Raw genomic sequence first — 26120 nt, 5'->3', positions numbered from 1 at the left:
GAATAAAATGGACGGTCGTACTTTACCTCGCAAGATACTAAAGGATAAGTTGATCGACTGTTTCAGACAAAATAATCTGTTTAAAAATTCCTTCCATGGTTAATACAGAAGCTGTCGGACAGGGCGTACTTCATTTTCATCAGTCGAGTGTTGGTTTGACACTGATTGTGCCTCGGAAAAATACTGATCAACCATCGGATTTATTGGTGGGCGTCCAATTCGAGTGACAACCCGATTTCGCTACAAAAGCAGAAGTTCGCTGATATTCCGTGCTTCGATGTCTCTTCAGGTTCTCCATGTCAAGTAAAGCACTGGAGGCAGGGGGTAGAAAAAATGATATATCATAGAGATAGATAGATGGATGGATATTGGAATTGAGAGACAGGAGAAGAGGAGAGGGGGATAGAAAGAACTGGAGCGAGGAGGAAGAGAGGGAGGGACGGGGTGATCGAGCAGGAAAGCACATTGGATCGCGCGTGCGACTTTCGGCCAGTGGCATAAAATGTGGTCGGATACCAGCGCAATATTGCTTCTGAATGCTAAACACTCATTTTCATTGAACCCTCTCACATGCCTGTAGGAGACAGCAACTGCAGACGACTTTCCAATCAAAATGCGATATTCGAGCCACAGTTCCTACTCCGCACTTGCCTATATGAGTGATGCCCGCGGCAACTGTGCTGAGCGGCCACGTGGGATCGATGTTACGTTAATCAGTCGATACAATAACAACGAAAATCAGCTAAACATTGCGTGCTTGTTAACCGTGGTGCCTATGGCAGCTATGTGTCGTGTACGCATCTCATATGGGAACGACAGCCAATTTTCTTTAGGTTAAAATCGAAGGCTGTTGCCATGATCACCCTCCCACGAATCAATCGATGACACGATAGATCAAGGAGGGGTGGAGAAGTTTCATATTGTTTTTAGACGTTGTGGGAATCGAGATAAACAGAGTCCATCTTATTTAACGGATATACCGTAGTTGAACGACCGCGATAGAAAAGGAGTATAAACGAAATCAAGTACTTTTCGCTCTACGACCACTACAAATAAGTTCCTTGCTTTCACCTCATTCAATTAGATCAGATTAACTTTGTTTGGGCGATGACATGAATACGAATGATGGAGGTAAACGATGACGTGATGACGATCGAGAATTATCAATGCACCAAGTCATGGTGTCTCATAACGATTAATCACGACGGCTTGAATCCAACCCGTCATCACATGACATGAGATATGACGCAAAGAGAATGCACGATGGTCCATCTAATTTCGAGGGTTTTCGTGTCACATCTTTCTTGAAATCATGGGATGTAATATATTGTTGTTGTTGTTGTTTTCTTGATGGTAAATATGTCATTGAGTTGCAGTTTTCTTTTGTTGTTTTAACCCTTCGTGTTGACTCTTCCCTTTGCCTGTACTCTATAGTTCCCTGAGTTATCAAACTGTACATTTTACTGTGAAGTTGATATCAATTAATGAACATACAACAATGTACATTGCGCATGGTATAACCTCATTCATTCGACCTTGAAGAAATGTTTATGTACCCTTGTGTTCAGCTCTTAAACCGACTGGCCACGGGAACATAGTCTGTCCTGTACAGGTTTATAGACATTTCAGAATTTCGCAGAGTTAAATGTTATAAGGTTCGTGTTCAGGGCGGTGTTCTAATTGCTCGAAAAGAAAAGGAGACAAAAAGCTGTACAAAGTTTCCACTTTTATGAACAAACGAATGAATGTTACATTGAACTGCGCTGACCTGAGTAGAATTAGCCTGAATTGGATTGAATTGAATAGACAGTATCAAGACCAGATACTCAGGTAGACTGGTTTCACATTTTTACGTCGTATAACACGAGCAGATGTTTAGTCATGTACTTCTGAAAACTGTGTAAACGCTGGCTTCAGCAGCGCCCTTTCTAAATATATTTTCCTTGTTCCGTTCAGAACAAACACTAAATCAAGTTTCTTATTCGTTTCGCTGTACTTGATACAGGTATTTGGATCGTGTCGATGCTCTTCGCTCTCCCACCTGCCCTCGGCTGGTCGTCCTACGAGTTCGTACCGGACCGGGCGATCTGTACGCTGCAGTGGTCGACCAACATTTCCTACACCGTCTTCGTCTTCTCGCTCGGCATCTTCTTCCCATTCATCGTCATCTTCGTCTCCTACTTCAAGATCTTCAGGACGGTCCAGGCCAACTTCCGCCGGATGCGGTCGCACCGCGGCAGCGGGAAGGTGTACCCGCGCGGTGAAGGCGGCGGAGCCGGGTCATCGCGCAGGCCCAGTGCCGTCAGCAGCATAGTCTCGAGTATCGTCGGGTCATCATGGTCACCGGATGGTCGATATGGAAGCAACGCCGCTGGAAGAGTTACACACGGACGTAGAGGGAGTCACTTGCAACCGCCATCAGCAAATGGTCATATACACCCAAGGCGTTCATCAGTGGATAGAAATGGACGTCAACAAGGACTCACTCGAACCGGTAGCGACATTACAGGTGCCGTCGTTAGCAACAGGTGTTCGTCACTAGTGACAAATCTTACTCGACAACTTTCTCTTGATAATGATGTTGTAATGATCAGCCCTTGCGTATCGGCGAGCACCCTAGACAATGAAGGAGATCCAGAACCAGGAAATGTAGGCCATGACACAACGACAGCGCCGAACGGCCGCTTCCATGAACACATGGTGAAAGTGACTGACGAAACGACAAAAGCCGAGACTGACAGTCGTACCCAAACGACCGCTGATAACAACCGTGGGTCGCGTTTGTACAAGAAGCGGGAACAGAATCGGTTGTCTGGCAAGATATCCATTCATTTGACGTCGGTGGACGAGCCGACGAACTTAGAACGTGCCACCGCGGAGGACCCCGTCGGGGCCCTTAGTCTTGCCATAGCCGAGAGTAACAGGAACGGTACCATCCTCAATGTACAATCGGCATTATCCACTGTCAGCTCACTTCACGCTAGCAACTTGTCTCCCATCCCAAACAAAACCCGTCCATGCTCCGAAGCGACAGACGACACGAAGACGACAGTGCGCGCCGACATTGACAAAATCAACAATAACAGCATGCGCAGATTGTCCGTGCGCTCCCTCCGGCATTCCTTTCGCCCGCCTTCTGCTCGCGAGCGCTCGCATACCACTTCCTCGCACAGCTCAGTCTCTGCGTCCTCCTCAAACAAAGACGAGCTGCGTATGACACTCATGGTCTGCGCCGTCCTCATCTCCTTCATCCTGTGCTGGGCACCCGTGACCATCGTCAGTTTCATCGCAGTACTAGACGTCGAGATCCCAGGGGCGGTGAATAAGTTTGCCGTCTTCATGATGTTCCTGAGCAGCGCCGTCAACCCGGTGATATACGGGCTGATGAACCAGAAGTTTCGCATCGGGTTCACGCGACTGCTGTGCGGTTGGCGGACCTCGAAGCACAGCAGCAACGGTTCGAATCGGTCCAAATCACATTCGCGGCATCGCCCAGTCAGGGACGGACTGCGAGGGGCGGGGAATCGAAGTATGTGCCCTGACGCGTGTGTGACGTCACATCGATAGTGCAGCTTTCAAATTATTATTAAGAGCCGTTCACTTCATAAAGTGCTGGTGGGATAACAACGTGGCTTTTCAATGTGATGATGACTCTTACGTGCCTTGTGTACATGAATGTAACGAGAAGAGATGGCGTTTCATAGAATTGTTAAATCTTGAAGAGTAAAGGGGAGGTGGAGGGGTTTCAGTTCAGTTGAACTTCATATCATACCAGCGGGGCATTTCATGTCCGACAAAGTTGTCGGACAAATTTGCTCTCAGCCAATCAGATGCAAGGATTTCAGTAGCTTGTAACAGTTTGTCAGAAAAATTTCCGACCAAAACGCTTAATGAAATGCCCCCCCCCCCCCCCCCCCTGATGGGGAGACCTAGCCCTTTCGTCTTTATGTATAGAAAAGTTCTGGGAGATTGTTATTTGTTTTTGGTTTTCAAGCGGTTCAATTATATTCAATTCGGATTTTATTCCCTATATATCACATTTTTTCTTTCAAATAATTTTTAATTTTAAAGCGGAAAAGAAAAATAACCAAGTGCATAACCTATGCCAAACTCTGAAGAAAAGAAAAATTATTGTGTTGTTGGAAAAGAGAAGCTAGCGTAAAAGATAAGCTTGTAGAGATGCTGACGAGTCGATTATAAAAGCACAAAACAAAAATAAAAGATATAATATTGGGAGCACACGTATCCTTAACTGCCTCAAAATGCCAGTACACTTTTGTGAAAAAATATGTTCATCGCAGCTTCTTATATCATAACTCTTTTAGACGAGCACAGTGAGAATGGAATATGAATGGGACAAAAATTTAAAGAAGTTTTGAATAAGAGCCAGGACACTGAGAACTGATATTAGGCGGAAAGTGTTCCGTGAACATTATGTCTTTGTTTTGTTCTAAAGGTGATTATCTTGTCTTTTAATTTGAACACGTGCTACTTGATGTTATGAGAAGTGCATTATTCTGAAGTCATCAAATCGTGCTTTTCGAATACTTCCGTGATGATTTTTAAGGAGCAACCAAATAAGCTGAACATAAAAAGCTACGACAGTTGATTGAATTGTCGGTTGTGCCATCTGGCATGGCATATCATTGGTATAAAGAAAGAGAGAGAGATACAAAAAAAAGAAGAAGTCATCGTATTCATGTGACGTCACTTACGTAATATTATCTGACTATTTTTATAGGGTATGTCAGTAATCTCTCCCTCTTTCCGAAAGATATGTTTTCCCTCGTTGACGATAGGATATCGAATAATGGCATGTTCATGCTGATCTTCCAAGAGAGAAAAGTCAATCTCTTCAGTATCCAAATCATTCAAGAAAAAAAAAATATTCATACTTCATATGCTACTACGTAAGCAACACCATGATCACGTGACAATGCGAGTTGTGTTTTCTTCCCTTCAGACGTTACACTAGAATACTTTTTTTGTCATTCAAATCACCCCATTTAAATTCATGAAATTCTTCTGTCGATGTTTTTATTGCAACTAATTGACAAATTGCCCTACATCAACGTAAATATGCACTGAATTGATCAGTGTTTTAGCAGTACCCATGATTAAAGAAAGCATGGGCGTATGATACTCCAATCACCCCGTCTGTGTCATTGTCCTATTCCTCCAAGTTATTTCTAATGTATTTCTTCGCTTGATTTCTCCGATTTCGCTTGATTTCTTTTTCATTTGAAAAAAAAAAATCCCTCTTTGAGACTAATTTTTCCTTATTAAGCATGTTGAGTGATCCAAAAATTATTGTGACCACAATGAGCCGACAGTAAGTGTATCACTTTCGAAATTTCTGTCGTAAACATACGACTACAAATCTGTCTCTCTCTCTTTCTCTCTTTCCGTCTCTTTACTTTGTTTCCTCACTTGCTAATCATACCCGTGTTTTAACTCTAATGATTTCCCTTATTTGTTCCTTTTATTTTTGCTTGCCTTGTTGCTATGATGGAATATCACTATGTGACTTTTTTGGGGGGTTTAATTCGCGGGTTATGCTGATTTTGTGTTCGGTACTTTCAAATGCTTTGTTAGTAATTTTGTTGTTGGTGTTGTTGTTGTTGTATTCCGTTTTCCCGCTGTAATGTCAGTGTATTGTGAGCCCTTTAAAATAGATTATTCATCATTCAAAATAAATTCCACAGAAAACTCCTTGTTACCGTGGTTACGGACCTTTTTGAGTTGACCTCATCAGGGCTATTCGTCTGACACCAAGCATTTATGCCAAGTGGCAAGAGTCATGCCTTCTCAATAGGAAAATTCGACATCTGTGATCAGCTGTCGATGTAATTTTCCGGGCAGTTGCTTTTAACACAATTGTACTTTGCAGTGTCATCCTTGTTATCTATCGGAGTAAAGTGTCCCATAAGGGAATTATAATGACAGTTGATCTGATTACATAATGAATCGCCTTTCATTCTGTATGACGTCAAACGCGGTTGTTTCTTCTCGTGTCCTTAAGGTCGCAGCCCCGGTCGCGCCGCAGGTTCTGCTCCAAGAGGGCTCCAAAGTAATTCGTAGGAGTCACGTCGCGCGTTTTATCGGCGCTGTTCGGTCGGCAAAATAAAATGTTCGCGATTCCTTCGCTGTTGTTTAGCAAGACGAAATAACGTTTCATGCTGTGCGTAAAAAAAAACAACAACGAAAAAACAAAAACAAAATCAAAATCCCCCCAAAAAACCCACACACCACCACCAAAAACAACAACAACAAAATATTCTATAACAGTTTATCTCTGTCACTATGGTGAAGAGCTAATGCGCAGCTCTGTCCAGAATTGATAATGTGTTCTAAATTCATACGAAATTGCAACGCATGGTGTATTCACTTTGGCTCGGTGCGCTTCCTCGCTTCCACAGCAACTTCGGTATGCATTAATTTGTGTTCGACAGAGGGCCATTTTATTAGATGGCTTGTTTCCAAATGATTGTCAGGAAACACGCTCTTATTCCCCCCCCCCCAAAAAAAAAGACAAAACAAAAACAAAAAACACAACAACAACAACAACAACAACAAAACAGTAAACCAAGACTTTACGCATGATGCCTCAACCGTATAGGAAGTTTTATATCCCTGTGATGAATGAACAAATTAGATTCCTTTCACGACATTCAAGAAGTATAATAATTACCATGAAATCGTCAGTCTTGACAAGAGTATACTCAGAATTCCGTTTACTCATAGCCTTGCGAATGTGTTTTAAACTTCATCATCTATCAAAATACCAATGACCTAATTTTGCTACATCGCCCTTGTGGGCACAGCGACTCGTCACAAAATAAGGAACGCAGTAGAGCGCAAAGGTGACGTTACTTTAAAGCCAAAACATGGTTATCAGAAGGGCTCATTATTCATTTTCCACCATTTGGAGATTGCTTACAATAATGATTATATCAAAATGGTCTACCACCGAAACTTGTCTGACTGACGCGATTTGCCTATGAGACTGTAACACTTCCGACGAAACGTTTTGTTTAACATTTCACATTTTCGTCGTTACCAAACTAAAACCACGTTGCTTTGGCGTTCCTTCACACATTTCTTATACGCACAAGTGTACATTAGAGCAAAAATCGACAGTTCTGCCAGCATATGAGGACAATGTTTTCCCTTTAAACACTTGCGGATGTAGAAGTGATTGTGGTTTTTATAGCAACTTGTGGTTTCCTATGAGAGTTCCTCTGAAGGAATGTTAGTAAGGGTGAGAGATCAGAAGTGAATTAAGGTCAAAACCACTCTCCGAACGACGACAATCTTCTTCCACCACAGCAGGAACAAAATAATCAACGTACCTATCACCTGTCTACAGGACCAGTATCTCATACCACCCGCATGCTGAGCATTGTGAAGAATGTTTCTTAGCATCGGAAATAAAGAGATTACTCACTTACTTACTTCGATCTTGTGAGCAAGCAAGAAGACCGTTTCCATATTGGGGTTGTTTGGGGGTTATAACGAATCCAGCGCAAAACAAAGTAGAAAATGATATGGACTACGTGCACCACTGTGTATACATAATTCTATGTCTGTGATAGTTCCAACTTAGTGACTAACATTTCGTACGCAAAATGACTGTCATGTTCAGCAAAATCACACAAACTCTTTGTAAGTTACAATCAGGAACAAATCGTATTTCAGACCCGTTGCTCTCACCCCAAACTATTTTGGCGCCCCACCAAACGGCATAGAATAATTTACTTAGAAGGGAAATTACTATATTACACAACACCAAAGTGTGACGTCGTATTTATAAATTCATCGCCATGGAAACTGGTTCTGGTTGCTAACCATGCTTTTGAGTGAATTGTATGTAGATGTAATGTGTTTGCAACTACCGTAATGAATCTCGAGGGATGGAATATGTAAAACAGGACTGGTAATTCGAACCTCAAGAACGCTCCTTCCTACATTATTTGGCCAAGGAACGGAAAGCAGGACTATGATGAGCTACACTTGCATGATCAAAATTAGCATGAAAGGTGTGCACATATCATACGCGTCAATAGAAGCTGAAGTTATATTTCGGCTGCACGACTGAGCAATTGTAACAAGATTGTATACATTGTATCAATGATGCCAAGAATTCGCATTTCTACGTATCATGGCAATTATTCACCACACGCCTGGGATTAAGATTGGAGCTATCAGTGTGTACATGTAATGTCTTTTGATAAACTATGTGATTCATGAAAATGAGATTTGTGTTAAACACGTCTGTCATTGTCTCTTATTATGGTATATGAGAGAAAGAGCGAATATTTTTGTATCGAAGTCTGCCTAAAGTTGTGATGCGAAAAGTGTATTCAAATTCTGTCATCAGCCATAAATGCATGGTTTGCATGATGATACACAAGCTGTTTTCTATGTTGTGGATGCATTCGAAATTATATTTGATAATGTATTACGAATCAATAAATTTGGACGAAATTTAAGCGAGCCCTTTGTCTCACGCCTGTGTTTATAATGTTGTGTGTGTGTGTTTTTTAATTCAATTTCGTGGGGTACAACTTGTGAAATTTATTAAAAAAGAACAAATAATGACCAAGACGTAAATTGAGATTCATTCATCAAGCTGCAGATCATAACGCCATAACAAAAGTAAAACATAAGATACGGGAACAGTCAAGCAGAAGGAATACATGTAGGCCCTACATACCAGCTTGATAAGAACTGGGATATCACAAAATTGAGTAATGGTTATTATTTTAAAGGTGCGAGACCTGCAGAGATGGTAGCCGTCAGAAAAAGCACAACTACTGCCCTCTATTGTCAATTTACTTGTACTAGTTATCTTAGCTCCCGTCTCGGAGCGTATAGCGCTGACGAAAGAAAATACATGTACTCCGTACTTATGTGCACATTGATTTTATTCATGGTCCTTTTTGTCGAGATATATATGGAGGTGGCCACCGCAACGCTACGAATCCAGCATTCATCGGAAATATCATGATGTACTTTCACTACAAAGTGTGTTCAAAATGCACAGCATCTATTTATACCCATAACTGTCTTCAACAAACTTAGTAGAATGTCCAGGGGTGACTAGAGAGAGTACAGTAGGACCTCGATTATCCGGCCATGTCGGACCGGCGGCGGGCATCCGGATAATCGGTTTGGCCAGCTAAGAGAGATATGTTCAAATACAGCGCTTTCTGGCATATCACACTAAGGTATATATACACATGTTATTACCAATTCACTAATATGATTACCTGCGTGGTATTGTTATGTTTAATACTTCATAAATTGATACGGAAATGAAATGAAATACTGTATAAGTAAAACATCCCTTCATGCATTGCTTGTTGATTGATATTGACTGACAATGAGATCAATATTGAAACTTGTTGAATAGTGCAGCTGCATTGAACTGTCACCACTACTGTGCACTCAATACCAGTGACAAGCGCGGCACTAGTCACAGCCATCGTCTCACGAACCGACTTAAGACTTAAATTAAGAGTTACAGTCCGCTGCCGTGATTGGAATATGTCCCATAGTGTATTCGCTCAATAATGGTTGAACGTGTGTTTATTTAGAGTGAAATATGGCACTGAAAAACATGAAAACAAGAAAAAAAAAAAATCAGCCAGTCGATGTCCGGATAACAGAGAATCCGGATAATTGATGGCCGGATAATCGAGGTCCTACTGTACTTGCAAAAAAAAAAAGTCTGAAAAAAAAATCTGAAACTTCAAAAAAATCTCAAGTGCCATAAAACTGTGATCATTTCCAATGCATTTGAACTGCATAAAGTCTGTAAAGTCTCTTTTTTCTTAGAGCAAAAAGGTCTGCAATCAGATTTAAGTCTTAACTCTCACACATTCCTAAATATTAACAAAATAGAACAATTTTCAACTATCATACATACTCATGCATGCATACACACACTTGAGCATACACCCCCCCCCCCTCTCTCTCTCTCAGTTCCATGTTTATTTTGCCTTAAAGGTTAATGCTTCCTGTTCTAGTCATGAAAGTTAAAGGGAGGTTGGTTTCTATTCTCAAACTCCACAAGGCGAGAATTACAAAACTTTTCTTTGTTAGGATTTTTCCACAATAAAAACACTGTACATTCATACACCCGTTTGGTAAAAACTTTCAGAGCTGTGGCTAAAAGGTTTGCTAGAAGCTAATAAATCCACCTTCCTCCACTAAATCCCTCTTTGCAGACAACCCTGCTATATTCTACCACAGCTGTAGTGGTAAAAAAAAAAAGAAAAGGCATTTTCAGTGTCTCATTTCAATATTTTACCAATTAATTCTAATACTTGGAGATGAGTATCAAGATAAAGTGGGGTAGAGTTCATTAGACATACAGGTGAACAAACTTCTCCAAAACCCTGAGCAAGCTTGCTTGAAATTGTGCATACCTTCCAATGTAGGTCTCGGGTCAGAATTACATCACCATGTCAGCTCATGTATCATCGGCTGAGAAGCAGAAGGGCTTTATTGCAATCTTTTTATAATTTTTTTTTTTTTTTTTTTTTGGGGGGGGGGGTATCGAGTTATTTATCTGCTACAGTATGGTGTTAATCTTAAATCAAGTGCATTTTCATTTGCAGTAAAATGGTAAAAATTGAAACCACATGAGTGCTATTTTACCCTGTGTTTAGAACAATGCTTATAAATCTACTCACTTTTGATTAAATAACCTTTGTTATTACATAAAAGTTTTTGAAAGCTTTTATTGCTTTGTTATTATTTACCCTGATATATTAGAACGCAATAGCGCCCTTCTGGTTCTCAGCTGACAAGATATTCTCCATTGTATTCAGAATGGGATTAGAGGGTGGTGAGCAAAGAAATAGAACACATCATATGACATTCACTTTTCACAAATTCATTGTCAAAATGATAATGTCACTGTAAAATGGAAGGAGAGTACAGTATGATAGAGGCAAATCGACAAATGTATGGGGATATGGTGTATTCAGACGCACATAATCTGTGCAAAGCTGTTTTATCATTGTAATGACAAAATGTCCTTTTGCTCCTTTATACATGTACCGACTTGCTTCAAGCTCTTTTGAGCAGTGAAAACCAAAACCTCCGGTATTATTCTCCTGGTTGTACCGAAGAATTATATGTGACATTGGATGAAACTCATTTAGCGAAATCCACCTCACCGGCAAGTTAGCATTTTCATCCCATCATTGCAGAATTAATAGAAATGACTTAAAAACAAGAATGGTCAGAAAACCTACACAAGACAAAACAAAGCAAAGCAACTGCAGGATAAACTGACACGCAAATGATACAAATAAATTCATCCTTCTTTGACATCTTTATTCGTCATGTACGATTAGGATAAGAAAACAAATCGGCCTTGGTGATATACCACTTCATCCTTTGAAGAAGACATGCCATTAAGAATCCCGTATAAATGGAAATGTAGGTTCACAACCAATTCTTACTTTCCCTTTACAATAAAACATTTCCAATGTTATCCGAGAAACTAAAAAATAGAAAAAAAAAATGAAATCTCTTGTCGTCAGTCCATGTAGATTTGACCAGAATAACGTAACCAAGAAGGGTGGCCTCCCTTTTTACACCTGGAGCCCCCACCCGATGTGCACTACATACAGAAATGTGGTAAACTCTGTACTGTATTTCTTCTGTGATGAAATGTCTTGTCTGTGTACCACGTTTCTAATTGCAATAAACTTGCTCATATAAACAATAAAACCTATGAATTACACTTCTCAACTGGCAGTATGGAGACAACTTGGAGGCCATTCTAACACAAACATGACACGTTCATGATGAAAACTCCTATGCCAGCAAATTTGTGGCACAAACTGCACAAGACAGCTCAAATTCTGCCAAATGTTTTCTCAATCTAACCAAAATCCCCCCCCCAAAAAAAACAAAAACAAAACCAAACCCAACAACAAAACACCTTGACAAAATCTTTAACAACTCTAACCTTGTCTGAGAACTTAGACACAGAATCTGATCTTTGACTTATTCAGGCATTTTCAAGTGTGGACACGGTAAGCTCTTTTGGAGTTGCTTTCATAAAAAAGAACATGTTTAGAGACATTAAGTCTACAGCTGCATGATATTCATTTACAAGGTACTTTGGAAGAATGTTTATCTTCACTTGAAAAGAGCAAAAACACACTAAACAACACGATTCCTCTCATAAAATAGCAAAACACAGAGAGAAAAACAAATATATAAAATATGTACAGTCAAAAAATTATTGTTTGTGATCACCTGTCTGTAAAGGTGAATTGCTTCATGCAGCCACTAAAAATTCCATCAGGATCAGGTGAGTGTGTTAACAACCGTGCAAATAGTGGCCACCTGTCTAATACAGCCAGCGGCCATCTCTCTGGCAGCATTTCAGTCCCCGCAGTCACACTGGCAAAAATTTCTCAAAAGTTTAACTTCGAGAACTCTTCGTGAAGTTTAACGTCCGTTCACACTGGCAGCCAAACTTCTCCAAGTTTCAGTTCTCAAAGTTAGGGCAACACAACAGAGAAGAAAGCACACAACATATGACAGCTAATGATTGTCACGTAAAACAATGCACACCCATACATTCTAAATGAGCGTGCGCTTCATAGGCACTATCGTGGACAGGTAGCAGGCTGGTCATGGGTTGAACTTTGTGAAGTTTCAGTGTGAGCGTTCAGACTGCATAAAGTTCCAAACGATGTGTGGGGGTTCAGGAAATTTCCCTAATTTGAGTGAGAAGTTTCACATGAAGTCTCACAAAAAGTTTTAAGAAAGTTTGCTGTCACACTGGTAAAACTTTGAGAACTTTGACTTTACGAACTTTGAAGTTTTGCAATTGTGATTACGGCTACTGTGTAGAGTGGCTATACTCTTGGGGTTATGTTAAGCCCTACACGTACTTGTTTGGCATGCTAATTAGTATAAACATTTCTTCTAGCCAGCCTCTAAGCATCTCACATAATAGCCTTGTCTAGGCCAACTGCACCATTAACAAAGAGTGAGTGAAATTATAAGAACAAAGACGGTCCCTACCTTGTAGCGCCATATGACGTCTTGGCATTCGTAGGTGTTTTGGGGACACATGCATGTAATGTCAACACTAACAGATGTTATGCGATGGAAAAAAAACTCAAATAGGCTGCCAACCTACCTACGTGTCAACCTGTCCAAAAAGACCATCGGTCATGCTGTACGTCAGTGGTTGCCATAGTCACACAAGTTTGACTGCATCTCACATTCTTCCTCTTCGTATTATGATAAATCATCTTCCAATCTCAACATATGAATGCAAAATGTAATATTCAAGAAATGATTCATTCATCTCAATACATGTCAATACACTGAGAACTTCAAGGCAAAGTCATATCATTTAAATGTTAATAAAAATGAAAAGATGCCCAAAAGAAGAGGATAAAAGCACCATGTCTACGGAAAATTTGCAGCAAATACTGAACCATAATCTGACCTTCAACTTGTCAGAATTCCCTCCTCGCACATGGTAATACTTTTAAAGTCCATGTGGAAATCTTGGATGACCCTTGAAGCTTGCCTGTCCAACGCATCTCAAACTATCCAGACTGGCATTTCGGCTGCACCGCTCCTTTAATGTTCCTGGTGAGAAGTGCCAGCAGAAAATGTCACAGCTGTAAGTGGGTAAGCATCCTTGATCCAAACATATCAAAGAAATGAGCAAAGTCCCTGATGCCAGCCTCATTCTGCACGGGGTGGAATGTCATGATGACCGCTGTGGAGTCCAGCGCTAATCTGTGCCGCAGTTCCAACTTGAACTCTATTGCCATGTCCGGATGCGATGGTCCTTTTGCTAGCTCCGCCGAGATGTGCCGCTCCCGGGAGATCTCGTCGACGGGGGCATCTCCCCACGCCTTCTCCAACTGGAGCTTTCGTCTCAGCCTTCTCCTCCCAACCCAGACGGCATGATGAGACTTGCACCACACCTGCCTCCTAAAGATACTCCCATCGGCGTCCTCACCCAGGGAATCCGAGATGGGCGGAGATGTCAATCCTTCTGTGGATGTGAAGCTGGTGTTTTCAGCAGATGACATGGAGACATCATTTTGGCCTTTGTCATCAAGAGGAGCGTCGACCTTCAGTCTCTTACGCAAAGGCTCTTCCTCTTCACTGTCATGCAAGTCGTTGACCAGTCCGCTGTCTTCCATGACCCCCTCGCCAGCCTCAGTAGTTCCAAGGGCGTGGTTGTAGTCTCGCTTCGAACCAGAGCGAGGGCTGCTGCTGCTTTCTCCTGCCATGCCCGCATCACCACAGCCCTTCTCTGCACCTCCGCTCTCTATCAAGAGAACATCGGTTAGCAGCTGCATCAGGAAATTTTCGACCTCCCGGCACCACGCCCGTTTCATTGCCCCCTCGTCTGAACGCGTTTTGACAAACTTGTCGGTCAGTAAGTTCACCTTCATTGGGAATGCAACTGCAGGAGATTTTCCACTGGAACTCTCTTTTTTCTTTGATGCAGTGTCCACTTCCTCCACCAGACTTAAGAGGCCCCACTTTGGGATCTCGCCGGTCTGGGCGTCTGCCCCCTGCTTCCGGTAGCGCAGCGAGATGCACGTCAGGTTTGCAGCACGGAGCTCCTCCCGCAGTCTGGACCCCGTCTTGTCGTTGACGTTCATGGCAACATTGTGGCTGAGTTCCAGGGGATCCTGGATGTTGACTGGGCTCACCTTGAACTCCTGGGGTGAGTCCACTGGACCCCCCTCACCAGGATCCTTCAGGAACTGTGTCAGGGGAACCGTCTTGCCAGAGACGGGGCACAGGACGCTGGTGGTGAAGTCACACTTGGTGTAGAAGCTGAAGAAACCTTTCATCAAGGATTCTGAGGGTCAGAGCCCCAACAGAAGAAAAATGAAAAGAAAGTCAGGGCATGATCGATTTCACAATAAAAGAAAGTAAAAATTTACAGCATCACTTTGGAGTTTCTCCTTTCATCATTTGTCCCATGAAACATTGCACATAGGGCACCAAACCCTTCATAATATATTCCATGAGACAACTATGGTCCTGGAATAATTGAAGTGAAATACATACACAGAAAATGTTTTACAGAAAACTACTTGAACCCAAGCAACAAATTGCATCAATATGTCTGACTAAAATCTAACATTAGAAAGGATGTTGCAGGTTAAAGGACAAGTTCATCTTCATTAACATAAGGATTGAGAGAATGTAGCAATATAAGTAGAACACATCATTGCAAGTTTGAGGAAAATCGGACAATCCGTTCAAAAGTTATGAATTTTTGAAGTTTTTGTGCAGTCACCGCTGGATGAGAAGACTACTGCAGTGTATGATGTCATATGCGTACAACAATATAAGGAAAATATAAAGAGAATTTCACAAAATTTCATCTTTTGAAAAAAGTACACATTCCTTTGACTTGTTACTGACATACAGTATGTTATGGGTAATATTATTCCCATTGCCTTTAGAAAGAGGCAAGTCAAGTGCTCTTTTGTTATGCGAAAAAAGTGAAAATATGTTGAATTTTCTTTACATTTTCTTTATACTGTTGTACTCATATGACATCACAAGCCTTAGTAGTCTCCTCATCCAGCAGTTCCAACACAAAAGTTTTAAAAATTCATAACTTTTGCATCGATTGTTCAATTTTCCTCAAACTTTCACTGATGTGTTCTACTAATATTGCTGCATTCTCTCAATCCTTATGTTAATGAAGGTGAACTTGTCCTTTAAATGTCAATTATTTGATCAATCTACTATCGACTGCTAGACCACAACCACCAGACATTATGCAAAGAGCATCACACAGAGCCAAGGAAACCCTTCTATAATCTGCATTCTTCATTCAAAACATATATCACATATAGATGTAGATCTGGTGTTATCTAAAAAAGAAAAAGAAGTGCAAATTCATGCTCTCATTTTGTTGATTCTCTTGTGAGTATTCTAGCTTTTACCACTTTAAGATGTAAGCCATCAGGTAAAGTTCCTCTGAAGCTAGAGATCTTAACTTCACTTTGCTTGGTCTTCCACAGGAGTATAAACATACATGATTCAAAGCAAAACACAAGTCCTTATCAAGTCTTAATATCAAATTTCACTCCCCGCTGACCTGACACACATATCCAGCATGAGGGATTAATTCATACTGACAAACAAACTGGCACTCACCGGCATCTTCGGTGTTATCACTCTGACCAATCTTGGTAGCATCAGTTACGAACGAACAATCCCATCCATCAATATTCACAGCCTCTGCTGGTCCTTGGAGAGACAAATGTAAGAGAAGAACAATTCCTGAGTCAAAATAGGGGAGTGACACACAATTACAAGACTGTTATCCTTTTGTTTGTTCCAAATATTCTGGGGCATTGCGTTGTGGCATGAAGTCTATTACAGTGAGTTATACAATGAGTGCAGCCATTTACACAACAACTGATATATGTTAACAGCTGATTGGTTGTTGCATCACTGCTGCCATGGTAATGCAGTACAATCAGCTTTCATTGACCTTTTCCATCATATTCGCTATTTTTTTTTTTTTTTTTTAATGAATGATTGCTATTTTGAGAGTATGAACACCTACAAGTATATTCTGATGAAAACTATTGATAAGTATATGAGAGAGGGACTTTCAATGGGAAAAAAACAAACAAACAGAAAAACAAGCTCAAAATAGCATTTGTAGAAACACAGCTTGACCACTTTAGGTGCATTTGTTATTTCAAGTCATATGCCCTCAATCTTAGTGGCAACATTATGTCTGTACGGAGTGAAAAGTGAGGATAATTTTCATGCACCGTCGAAAATGGCAAATTGGGATGTGCAGTGACCAACATCAAATCCAATTTAGATGGACGGGAAGAAATGTCTGCTGCCGTCACCTGTCTGCGCTCTGAGCTGATGGACGGTGGGCAGGACCGGTGGCTGGGTGTTCTGCAGGTAGTGGACAACCATGAGGGTCAAGGCGTAGTTGGTCAGCAGAGGGCCTGGACCCTGATTCCCGGCCAGCTGGCGCTGACGGGCCCAGAGGCGGATGCCAAAAGTGAGAGAAGCCACCCTGGGATCCAGGGAAGAGTAGAAGTGGAGGAGCTCTGTGTTTCGCAGGGCGAGTCTGGGAAGAAAGATTTATTGTGAATTAAAGGGACCATATAGTTTAAGTCGAGACCTAACTTCAGATTTCTAACATTTCTGGTGAGGTAAGGAGAAACCTTTTTATGAAATATGAAGGAACGTGTAATTCCAGGAGGGATTCAACATTTCATGAAAATTGATTTTGAAATGGCCGAGATATCCAAAACAGAGCAATCCTAATAAAAGGTGGGAGTGGGACCCACCTGTTATTAGGACTGCTTTGTTTTACTTTGGATGTCTTAGCCATTCCAAGACAGATTTTCATCTGATTAACTTTGATTTCCTCTTTGCTCTGTACTATTTCATAAGTGATTCTTGGTTAAGGGGTATCTCATATAAAGTTAGAAGTCTAAAAAATGAAAATCCTGCTTTCCTTGTTCATTGTTCTGCTCATCCATGGACAAAATATTGGTGTGTCCCTTTTGCAACCCTGAAACTTAGATTTCTTTCATAAGCTTGTATATTGTAGAGGTAGGTAATTCAGACCTTTCCTCAGAATAATAAAACTGGAAACTTCTTTATGATAGAAGGGGAAACAATACTACAGATTTCCAAAGAATGTTATTTTCAGTAAAATTCTTGAGTGACATGGGGATGGTTTACCATTTGTTTTCTTCAAAACTCTGAGGTGTATTACCATAAGATTTCATATACGATGTTGGGAGACATTATTCTTCAACCATGCAAAATTTCATAACCTTTGCAAAAGGGATATTATATACAACCTTTGAACATGAGCTATCCCTTGTGACCCAATTGTAAATATGCAGAAAAAAAATGGCTACCAAGCAATGTTAAGATTATAGTAAAGGAAGGGTTGTCTGGGAGAACAGTTATAACACTGAAGAGGCTACACTGGGCAAATAATGCCATGACGTGTCCATCGTTACCCGTTGTCCATGGACAAGTCACAGAGTAGCCCGGATTCCTTGTGCCTGAACTTGATGACTGGGCGGCGGCTGCTGGGGATGGCTCGCACATGTTGGCAGCTCGGCACACACTCCTTTAGGAGGCGACACAGCACCTCGAGGGCAGCATTGCCAGACAGATCCTCAGGGCGGGTATCGTCAGAGGGGCCTGGTTGTTCCGCTGCAGATTGATCCTGAAAAACAGTACTACATGTAACTTCTTGAGATAGCTTGATGTCCAACTGAAAATTTCATTTGAACTGCAAATTAAGACTTTCTTAAAGGGAAGGCAAACCCAAAGAGCAATGTGGATTGAGTAAAAGCATTAGCATTAGTAGAACACATCAGTGAAAATTTGAGAAAAATCGGACTATCGATGCAAAAGTTATGAATTTTTAACGTTTTGGTGTTGGAACCGCTGGATGAGGAGACTACTAGAGGTTATGACGTATTAGAGGACAACAATATAAAGAAAATATAAAAGGAATTTCACAAAAATTCCTTTTTCTACCAAAATGAAAGAGCTCTTGAGTAACCACTTTCAGAAAGCAGGGGGAATAAGTGTTACCCCTCACATATGTCAGTATCAAGTTGAGGGAATGAATAATTTTCATGAAAATTGAATTCTTACTGATTTCCCTTTATATTTTCTTTATACTGTAGTCCACTCATACGTCATAACCTCTAGTAGTCTCCTTTCCCAGCAGTTCCAACACCAAAACTTTAAAAATTCATAACTTTTGAATCGATTGCCCGATTTTCCTCAAACTTTCACTGATGTGTTCTACTAATATTACTGCTTTCACTCAATCCACATTGTTCTTGGGGTTTACGTTCCCTTTAAAGTTTTTAGGAATAGCGTACACATATTGCCATTTTAGAGGCATAAATATGACACTTGGACATTCTCAAGAGATTTTTTTTTTGAAGCACGCAGCACTGAAAAAAACTGTGTCTCAAAGGATAAAAGTAATCATATGATTAACATTGTCACGTTGGTTATTATCATCCCTAACTCACATTTTAGAACTGTTTTGAAGCACTAATGTTTCTTTTTTTTCTATCTGCAAATGTTATCAAGGGGCTTTATCTCTTTATATTCTGGTCAATTTCAATGATGAAATATTTCTATTCTAGTGCTTTTGTAGGAAACAACATTCTCTATGGTTACATGTCCCCATTTATGCCTTCTGGACTCTCAGAGCATTAGCTGATCTTGAGAACCACTGGCTGAAATCACCTCTGCAGTTGTCTCCATGCTTGTCTCCGAGGAGCCTGGTAGCGAAGCAAACTGGTACGCAAACGTCTCCTCGCCCCGTCCTAGGTCAATCTGCAGGTCGAGGTCACAACCTGTGACCCCAAAACTGCTCACGGACGACCCATAGGGGTAGACCCGACACTTCGGGAACATCTCGACGAAGACCTCCTGCAGGAGGTCGCAAATGAGGTAGCGAAGCTGGAGGTCTGAGGGCGTCAGACAGGTTTCCTCCATGAGTGTCTGCAACTGACATGAAACCTGCACGAGGGATAAAAGCAGAACAAGTAGGAAATCTGGGATCAAGTGCAGTAGGTTACAGCTTCAAATTTTAAAGCTAAACTCTAGTTGGGGGGGGGGGGAGGAGGAAAGCAGCAATAATTAGCTCATATATATATTTTTTTTTTCTAATTGTCAAGTCATTATAGGATATCATATAACAAATGAGCAAGTTAAGCTCAGACTTGAGAGTAATCGTTCAGACCAAGAATCTGACAGCAAGAAAACTAGAATACTGTGATTTAGGAACCTGTGTTAGTGTCAGTGCTTCTGGTGACACACATCATTTAGCTCATATTTTCTCTTCAATACACATAAACATTTGAACAAGGCATTTGAACAAGTTGCAGCTCTCAGTTTTGAAGCAACTGAAACAGAAGTGAGTCTTTTGACTAAAGTCAATTGAGTTTGGATCAAAATTCAAACATGTTGGTAAAACATTCACAAAAGTATTCATGTTAATTCATTTTACGGATGTCTATCTGGGGCCCATTGCATAAAAGTTACTATTATGGTAACTTTGCCATCCAATGGCAACTTCCATGGAATTCTTGACTTTGATTGGCTGTTGAGTATTGTTGTCATGGTAGTTACCATTGGATGGCAAAGTTACCATAATAGTAACTTTTATGCAACAGGCCCCTGGATTTTGACAGTGGACAGAGAGAGCTCGACTTACATTTTCTGATTCCAAGAGCTTCTCCAGAATGACATCCATCTCCGTTTCCTTTGCCGTCTTCCCCTGGGCCCCCTTCCCTGGGGAAGTATGGTGTTTGCTCTTGATAGCGAAGGGTTTGTTTTCTCTCGGCCGCACAGTGATCTTCTTGCCATTCATGAGTTGCTTCTCCTCCTCGGATGCCCTCTCTGCAGTTTCTTTCTCGCTGAACTGCACAATGGCATACTTCCCCTGCAAAGTGATTACGGCAAGAACAAAACAAAACATACTTGTCATGAAGGATACACCAGGATCATACAAATCACTATTACCATTATTTCACTGTCACAGTAGTTGCTTTGACAAGACTTCGAGATCAAGTCATAAGTTAGAGGTAGGAGAAACAGAAAGCAGATTGACAAAAATAAACATCAGCAGTACCAGATATCAAACTGATAAATTGGGTGAGATCAAACCACTTTGTAACAGTTCTGCACAATTCTGTGGAAATCTCTAATACACCTGTTTTTCCATATGAATCATAAACGATTGCTTTGTATGGCATGCTGCAATCCTGTGATTCCTACAAGAACACAATTTTTTTTTTTTTCATGGAATAGGTTTGTCTCTACAGGTCACAAATTTGACAAAGAGATACAAGCCATGAATCATTCTTGATTTCAAACAGTCTCCTGGCACATGTCATTTGGCCAGTCAACACCTGTATGCTTTCCTTTTTGCTTTTGACAGTTAATCCCAATTTTCATTTTTTTTTAAAGATAGTTAGAGTCATAGTATCAAACTTTTTGCAACTATTACATCACAACAAAATCTCCAAATAAGAGTTAAGAAAAACTCATTTCTAAACGTAGACAGTTTACTCCTTTAATATTGAAGCTTGACAACACAGTCTCTATTAGCAGAGTTATTTTGTTTGGTATAAGGAAAATCAGCTGTAATGAACACGGTGAGACTACACACTTACCTTATCCTTGTCCACAATCACTTGAGCCACGCCGCCGTATTTTGTGAAGTAGTCGGTCAGCTCCAGTTCGGACACCAGCTTGGTGAGCCCTCCAACAAAGATGCTGCATTCCGCCTCCTTCTGCCTGGTGGTCTGGATTAGGATGAGCCTCTGGTGCTTCTTTCCCTGCAGATGATCTTGGACAGCTTTGGCTAATTCAAAGATAATCATGATGATGATGATAATGATGATGATGATGATGATGATGATGATGATGATGATGATGATGATGATAATAATAATAATAATAATAATAATAATGATAATAATAATAATAATAATAATAATAATGATAATAATAATAATAATAATGATAATAATAATAATAATAATAATAATAATAATAATAACAAGGAAAAGTAGAAATTACGCGGTGCGTAATATATGTCCCCGCCGGAAGTAGCATTTAGTAGTAAAATGTACAATATAGGTAAAAAGATCAAGGTCAAAGGTCAAAGAAGTCAAAGGTCAAAATTCTGTGTAGAAGTTTTGAAGCCCTCACCTAGTGCCATCACATAAAGCAAACGGAATCGAAATCGGGTTAGAAATGGCAAAGGAGTAGCATTTTGTAGCCAATGTACAATATAGGTAAAAAATCAAGGTCAAAGGTCAAAGAAGTCAAAGGTCAAAATTCTGTGTAGAAGCTTTGAAGCCCTCACCTAGTGCCATCACATAAAGCAAACGGAATCGAAATTGGGTTAGAAATGGCGAAGGAGTAGCATTTGGTAGCAAAATGTACAATACAGGTAAAAAATCAAGGTCAGAGGTCAAAGAAGTCAAAGGTCAAAATTCTGTGTAGTAGTTTTGAAGCCCTCACCTAGTGCCATCACATAAAGCAAACGGAATCGAAATTGGGTTAGAAATGGCGAAGGAGTAGCATTTGGTAGCAAAATGTACAATACAGGTCAAAAATCAAGGTCAGAGGTCAAAGAAGTCAAAGGTCAAAATTCTGTGTAGAAGTTTTGAAGCCCTCACCTAGTGCCATCACATAAAGCAAACGGAATCGAAATTGGGTTAGAAATGGCGAAGGAGTAGCATTTGGTAGCAAAATGTACAATACAGGTCAAAAATCAAGGTCAGAGGTCAAAGAAGTCAAAGGTCAAAATTCTGAGTACAAGTTTTGAAGCCCTCACCTAGTGCCATCACTTAAAGCAAACGGAATTGAAATCGGGCTAGAAATGGCAAAGGAGTAGCATTTTGTAGCAAAATGTACAATATAGGTCAAAAATCAAGGTCAAAGGTCAAAGAAGTCAAAGGTCAAAATTCTGTGTAGAAATTTTGAAGCCCTCACCTAATGTCATCACATAAAGCAAACAGAATCGAAATCGGGTTAGAAATGGCGAAGGAGTAGCATTTTGTAGCCAATGTACAATATAGGTCAAAAATCAAGGTCAAAGGTCAAAGAAGTCAAAGGTAAAAATTCTGTGTAGAAGTTTCGACGCCCTCACCTAGTGCCATCACATAAAGCAAACGGAATCAAAATCGGGTTAGAAATGGCGAAGGAGTAGCATTTTGAAGCAAAATGTACAATATAGGTCAAAGGTCAAGGTCAAAGGTCACAACTGAAATTCTGTGTAGAAGTTTCAAAGCTCCCATGAAGTGCTATCATATAAAGCAAACAGAATCAAAATTGGCTCATAAATGACAGAGAAGTAGCAAATTGAACATTTTGATCACACACGGACGCACAGACGGACAGACGGATGGACGGACACACAGACACACACATGTACGGAGCCCGTTTCATAGTCCCCTGCTCGAACTCGTTCGGCGGGGACAATAATACAAGGTACTTATAATATGCCAATTCCACATGACTAATGTGTTCACGGCGCAGTGGGAAAAAGTGAAATCATGAAATACGTAAATCATTATGCACACTATACATGAAATTAATTGGAACGATAATGATGAAAAATAAGAAATTACATAATGTATACAATTCTACTGGAAAGCAGTTATAAGCAAATGAGTCTTGAGGGCAACTTTAAAGCAGTCAACATTCAAAAAGATGAGATGAAATAAAAACAAAATAAACACCAATCGCTGTTACATCATCAGAACTGAATAGGGGTATTGGCTAGTAAAATGTTATCGAATTTTGAACCCTTGACGAAAATCCCCGAGGATGCTGCTATTTCCAAGCTAAAACTGGGTTGAGCTGTGAGAGTATAAGGACTGAGGTGATGGTGCAGTCAATAATAGTAGCATATCTATCTAAAATTATAGTAGTGAAGTGCCCGTTAAAAATCTCGCTTCAAATTTCAATCAAAGTTTGCAGCACCCTGAAACCTACTTAATTACAGTAGGTTTAATTCGATCCCAATTCCCTCTGATGACAGGATGGGCAGCTTTCTTCTGGAAAGGAATGACCCATTCTTGACTGTTGCACTTGCAGTGTTGGTGTTGACTGGGGCAGTATTCAAGGTCAACACGCGTACACGTTCAACATGTAACAGCCTCAGCTCAGCTCAGCTGTTTTGACTGCTGTATAAAGCAAATGCCCTGCAACTGAAACTTCACCGCTTAAACTCTTACTACGAATATTTTTAATGGTTTTAAAAGCACTGCAACAAAATAGGTCTACTCTCGAGCTCTCTATGACACGTCACGTGTGGTACTGCCAGGTAACCACTACCAGGTAAGGATTGTCTTCCTACTTTGAATAGAATTTGATTGTGAAAATTGTCAACATCACTTGACTTTTCCTGAGCACAGTTGATATTCGTCTACATACACACACATGATCATGATCATGATGATATGATATTTATATTACATTGTAACCAATACCAATATTAGACAATCTAGTTGCTCACACAGCTCTTTATAGAATTTGAAGAAGGGCCATGCCATGAGCTTATCATGCTTATCATGATAAAATATTAATAATCAAATTTAATATTGCTGAGTTTGTTGTATACAAATTACAATACCTGATGTTATTTTGACATCACAGAGATCACAGTGGAAGACTTTTCCTCTCGTTGATATGGTTTCATCATTTCCGCCTTCTTGTTCCATGTTGCCTTGTAAGTTGTAGAATTGTTCTCTGCAGGTTTTCCACAGATAATGAATTCTAATTAGCGCTCTAGACCTAGAGACTGTGTCCCCCAGGTGCGCCAAACTTGATTTAAACTACAACACAACACGGCACAGACGGTTACGAACTAGGAGGACCAAAGATCTTACAGTGTGTTGCACTTGGATCCATAAGAGTTGGATTATTGCTATGCTATGGTTGGATCTCATGCTAAAACACACGTGCATACCCATACCGGGTTTTGTTATTGTACATAGGCCTACAGGTACCATCGATGGGTACCATGCATGCAGTCCACGAGTATGGTACAAGTTTAGCGCCTGGGAGGGCGTCCTCCTTTTCATTTCTTCACCGTGGCAGAGAAGTTTTGTTTAGACTTTCGGTGCCATGAACCGGCTGGTTCTGAAGTCTATGTGTTATCTCTTTTTGAAGACGAGGATAATAAGAATCATAAATTTCTTTTTTTTTATGTTTTATTGAAAAATTATTCAGAATCACAATATTTACAACAATCAACTTGATTAGAATTACGCAATCACTGAACAACGTAGAGGAATTGTAAAAAAGAACAAAAAAAGGCAGAACATTAAGTTACCATATACAAATTAGATCTTGTTCAAGAGCGATATTCCGAGATGGGAAAGAAAATTATACCTTTCTTAAAATTGTATACCTCTTTATATCTCTTTGACTCGAAGTCTGGCCTCTCCCCCTCCAATTATTGTGAAAACGAATCGATCCCGCTGTAGGGAAAATATACTTTTATTCCAAATCAGTATATTATTATAAACGCACTTTTTAGATCCACCAAAATAATAGCAAACGATGAATTTTGAATTTTCATGTGTTTCTATAAACAAATCACCTGTAGATTTTGAATAGGGTGCTATAGCTTCATTACTAATGAGCGCAATATATCAACGAGCACGACATGCAAATTTTCAATTTAACTTTGGACATGAAATTAAAAACTTAAAATCTGTAACCTTTCTAAAATAAATTATTGATATGTTGTCTGAAGGACTATCACTGTAAATATTATCGACCAAATGACCTCCCTAACCCCCCCCCCCCCCCCCCCGGACTGGTACATGTTTTTGTTTTTGTTTTTGTTTTGGGGTTTGTTTGTTTTTTTGCCAAAAGTGTGCAGGGAGTGAGGGGGGGGGGGGGCTACAGTCTCAGGGTTCCAGTTCTAGTGAATCATAATTATCCTCACTAAGTCCATTCTTGCTAAGTAGGTCCTACATAGCACTCACCAGCTCATATATAGCATTATTGTTTTTACAATCGTGATCAGTGACGATGGGTCAGGACAAGCAAAAAAAAAAAGTCTGAACACTTAATTCGCTGCCCGGCTGACAAGCAAATAATAAAAGAAAAAAACCCACAAAAAAAAAAACAAAAACAAACAAAGGGGGTGTTAAACCACATAAAAAACCCAAAACAAAACAAAGAAAAAAATCAGCCATGCCTAACCACCAACTTCCCCCCCCCCCCCCCACCAGATCCGGCACTGGTGATATCATATTTACAATTATCATTGTGACCATCTGTCATTATCGTTGTTATTATCCAGGACCGGCACAAAGGGTGGGGTGACAGGGTGGGGTTCGCCCCCCCCCCTACTTTTTTTTTTTTTTTTTTGCATAAAACACTCGAGGAATATACTTTTATAGTGGTCTAACCACTTGGGCCCCCACTTTTTTACTTCGGAAGTGGCACCCGAAAAATGTGGTTGAGTTTGTTTTGTTTTGTTTTGTTTTTGTTTTGCTTGCCAGCCGATTACCACTCATTATCATTTT

The 26120-nt window shown here is 40.4% G+C and overlaps 2 protein-coding genes across 2 annotated transcripts in view; one reads left to right on the top strand and one right to left on the bottom strand.

Moving 5' to 3' along the window:
- LOC140237855 (uncharacterized) overlaps nucleotides 1-3567 on the top strand; it is a 75458-nt gene extending 71891 nt beyond the window's left edge. Inside the window, exon 2 of the mRNA XM_072317786.1 lies at nucleotides 2006-3567. Coding sequence (XP_072173887.1) covers nucleotides 2006-3567 — 1562 coding nt within the window. The remainder of the gene's footprint in view (nucleotides 1-2005) is intronic.
- Nucleotides 3568-11328: 7761 nt separating this feature from the next.
- On the bottom strand, nucleotides 11329-24446 carry LOC140237659 (speckle targeted PIP5K1A-regulated poly(A) polymerase-like). The gene is made up of 8 exons (XM_072317584.1): nucleotides 24212-24446; nucleotides 21237-21427; nucleotides 20276-20503; nucleotides 19303-19578; nucleotides 18045-18256; nucleotides 16905-17134; nucleotides 16192-16284; nucleotides 11329-14875 (listed from the first exon to the last, which is right to left on the bottom strand). Exons 1-8 carry the CDS (start codon nucleotides 24297-24299, stop codon nucleotides 13665-13667), a joined length of 2529 nt encoding a protein of 842 aa, XP_072173685.1. The 5' UTR covers nucleotides 24300-24446; the 3' UTR covers nucleotides 11329-13664.
- Nucleotides 24447-26120: the final 1674 nt, after the last annotated feature.

Source organism: Diadema setosum, chromosome 14 (genome assembly GCF_964275005.1).
Source record: "Diadema setosum chromosome 14, eeDiaSeto1, whole genome shotgun sequence".
NCBI classification, from domain to species: Eukaryota; Metazoa; Echinodermata; class Echinoidea; order Diadematoida; family Diadematidae; genus Diadema; species Diadema setosum.
The sequence above is the reverse complement of the archived record's forward strand: the minus strand, read 5'-3'. Positions and strand labels throughout refer to the sequence as shown.

Excerpts from the sequence above, each read along its gene's own strand:
- LOC140237659 (XM_072317584.1), bottom strand. The coding sequence starts at position 24,299 with ATGGAACAAGAAGGCGGAAATGATGAAACCATATCAACGAGAGGAAAA. Across the intron at positions 20,504-21,236 it reads TGATTGTGGACAAGGATAAG|GGGAAGTATGCCATTGTGCA; the intron begins GTAAGTGTGTAG and ends ATCACTTTGCAG. Across the intron at positions 14,876-16,191 it reads TGATAACACCGAAGATGCCG|AATCCTTGATGAAAGGTTTC; the intron begins GTGAGTGCCAGT and ends TCTGACCCTCAG.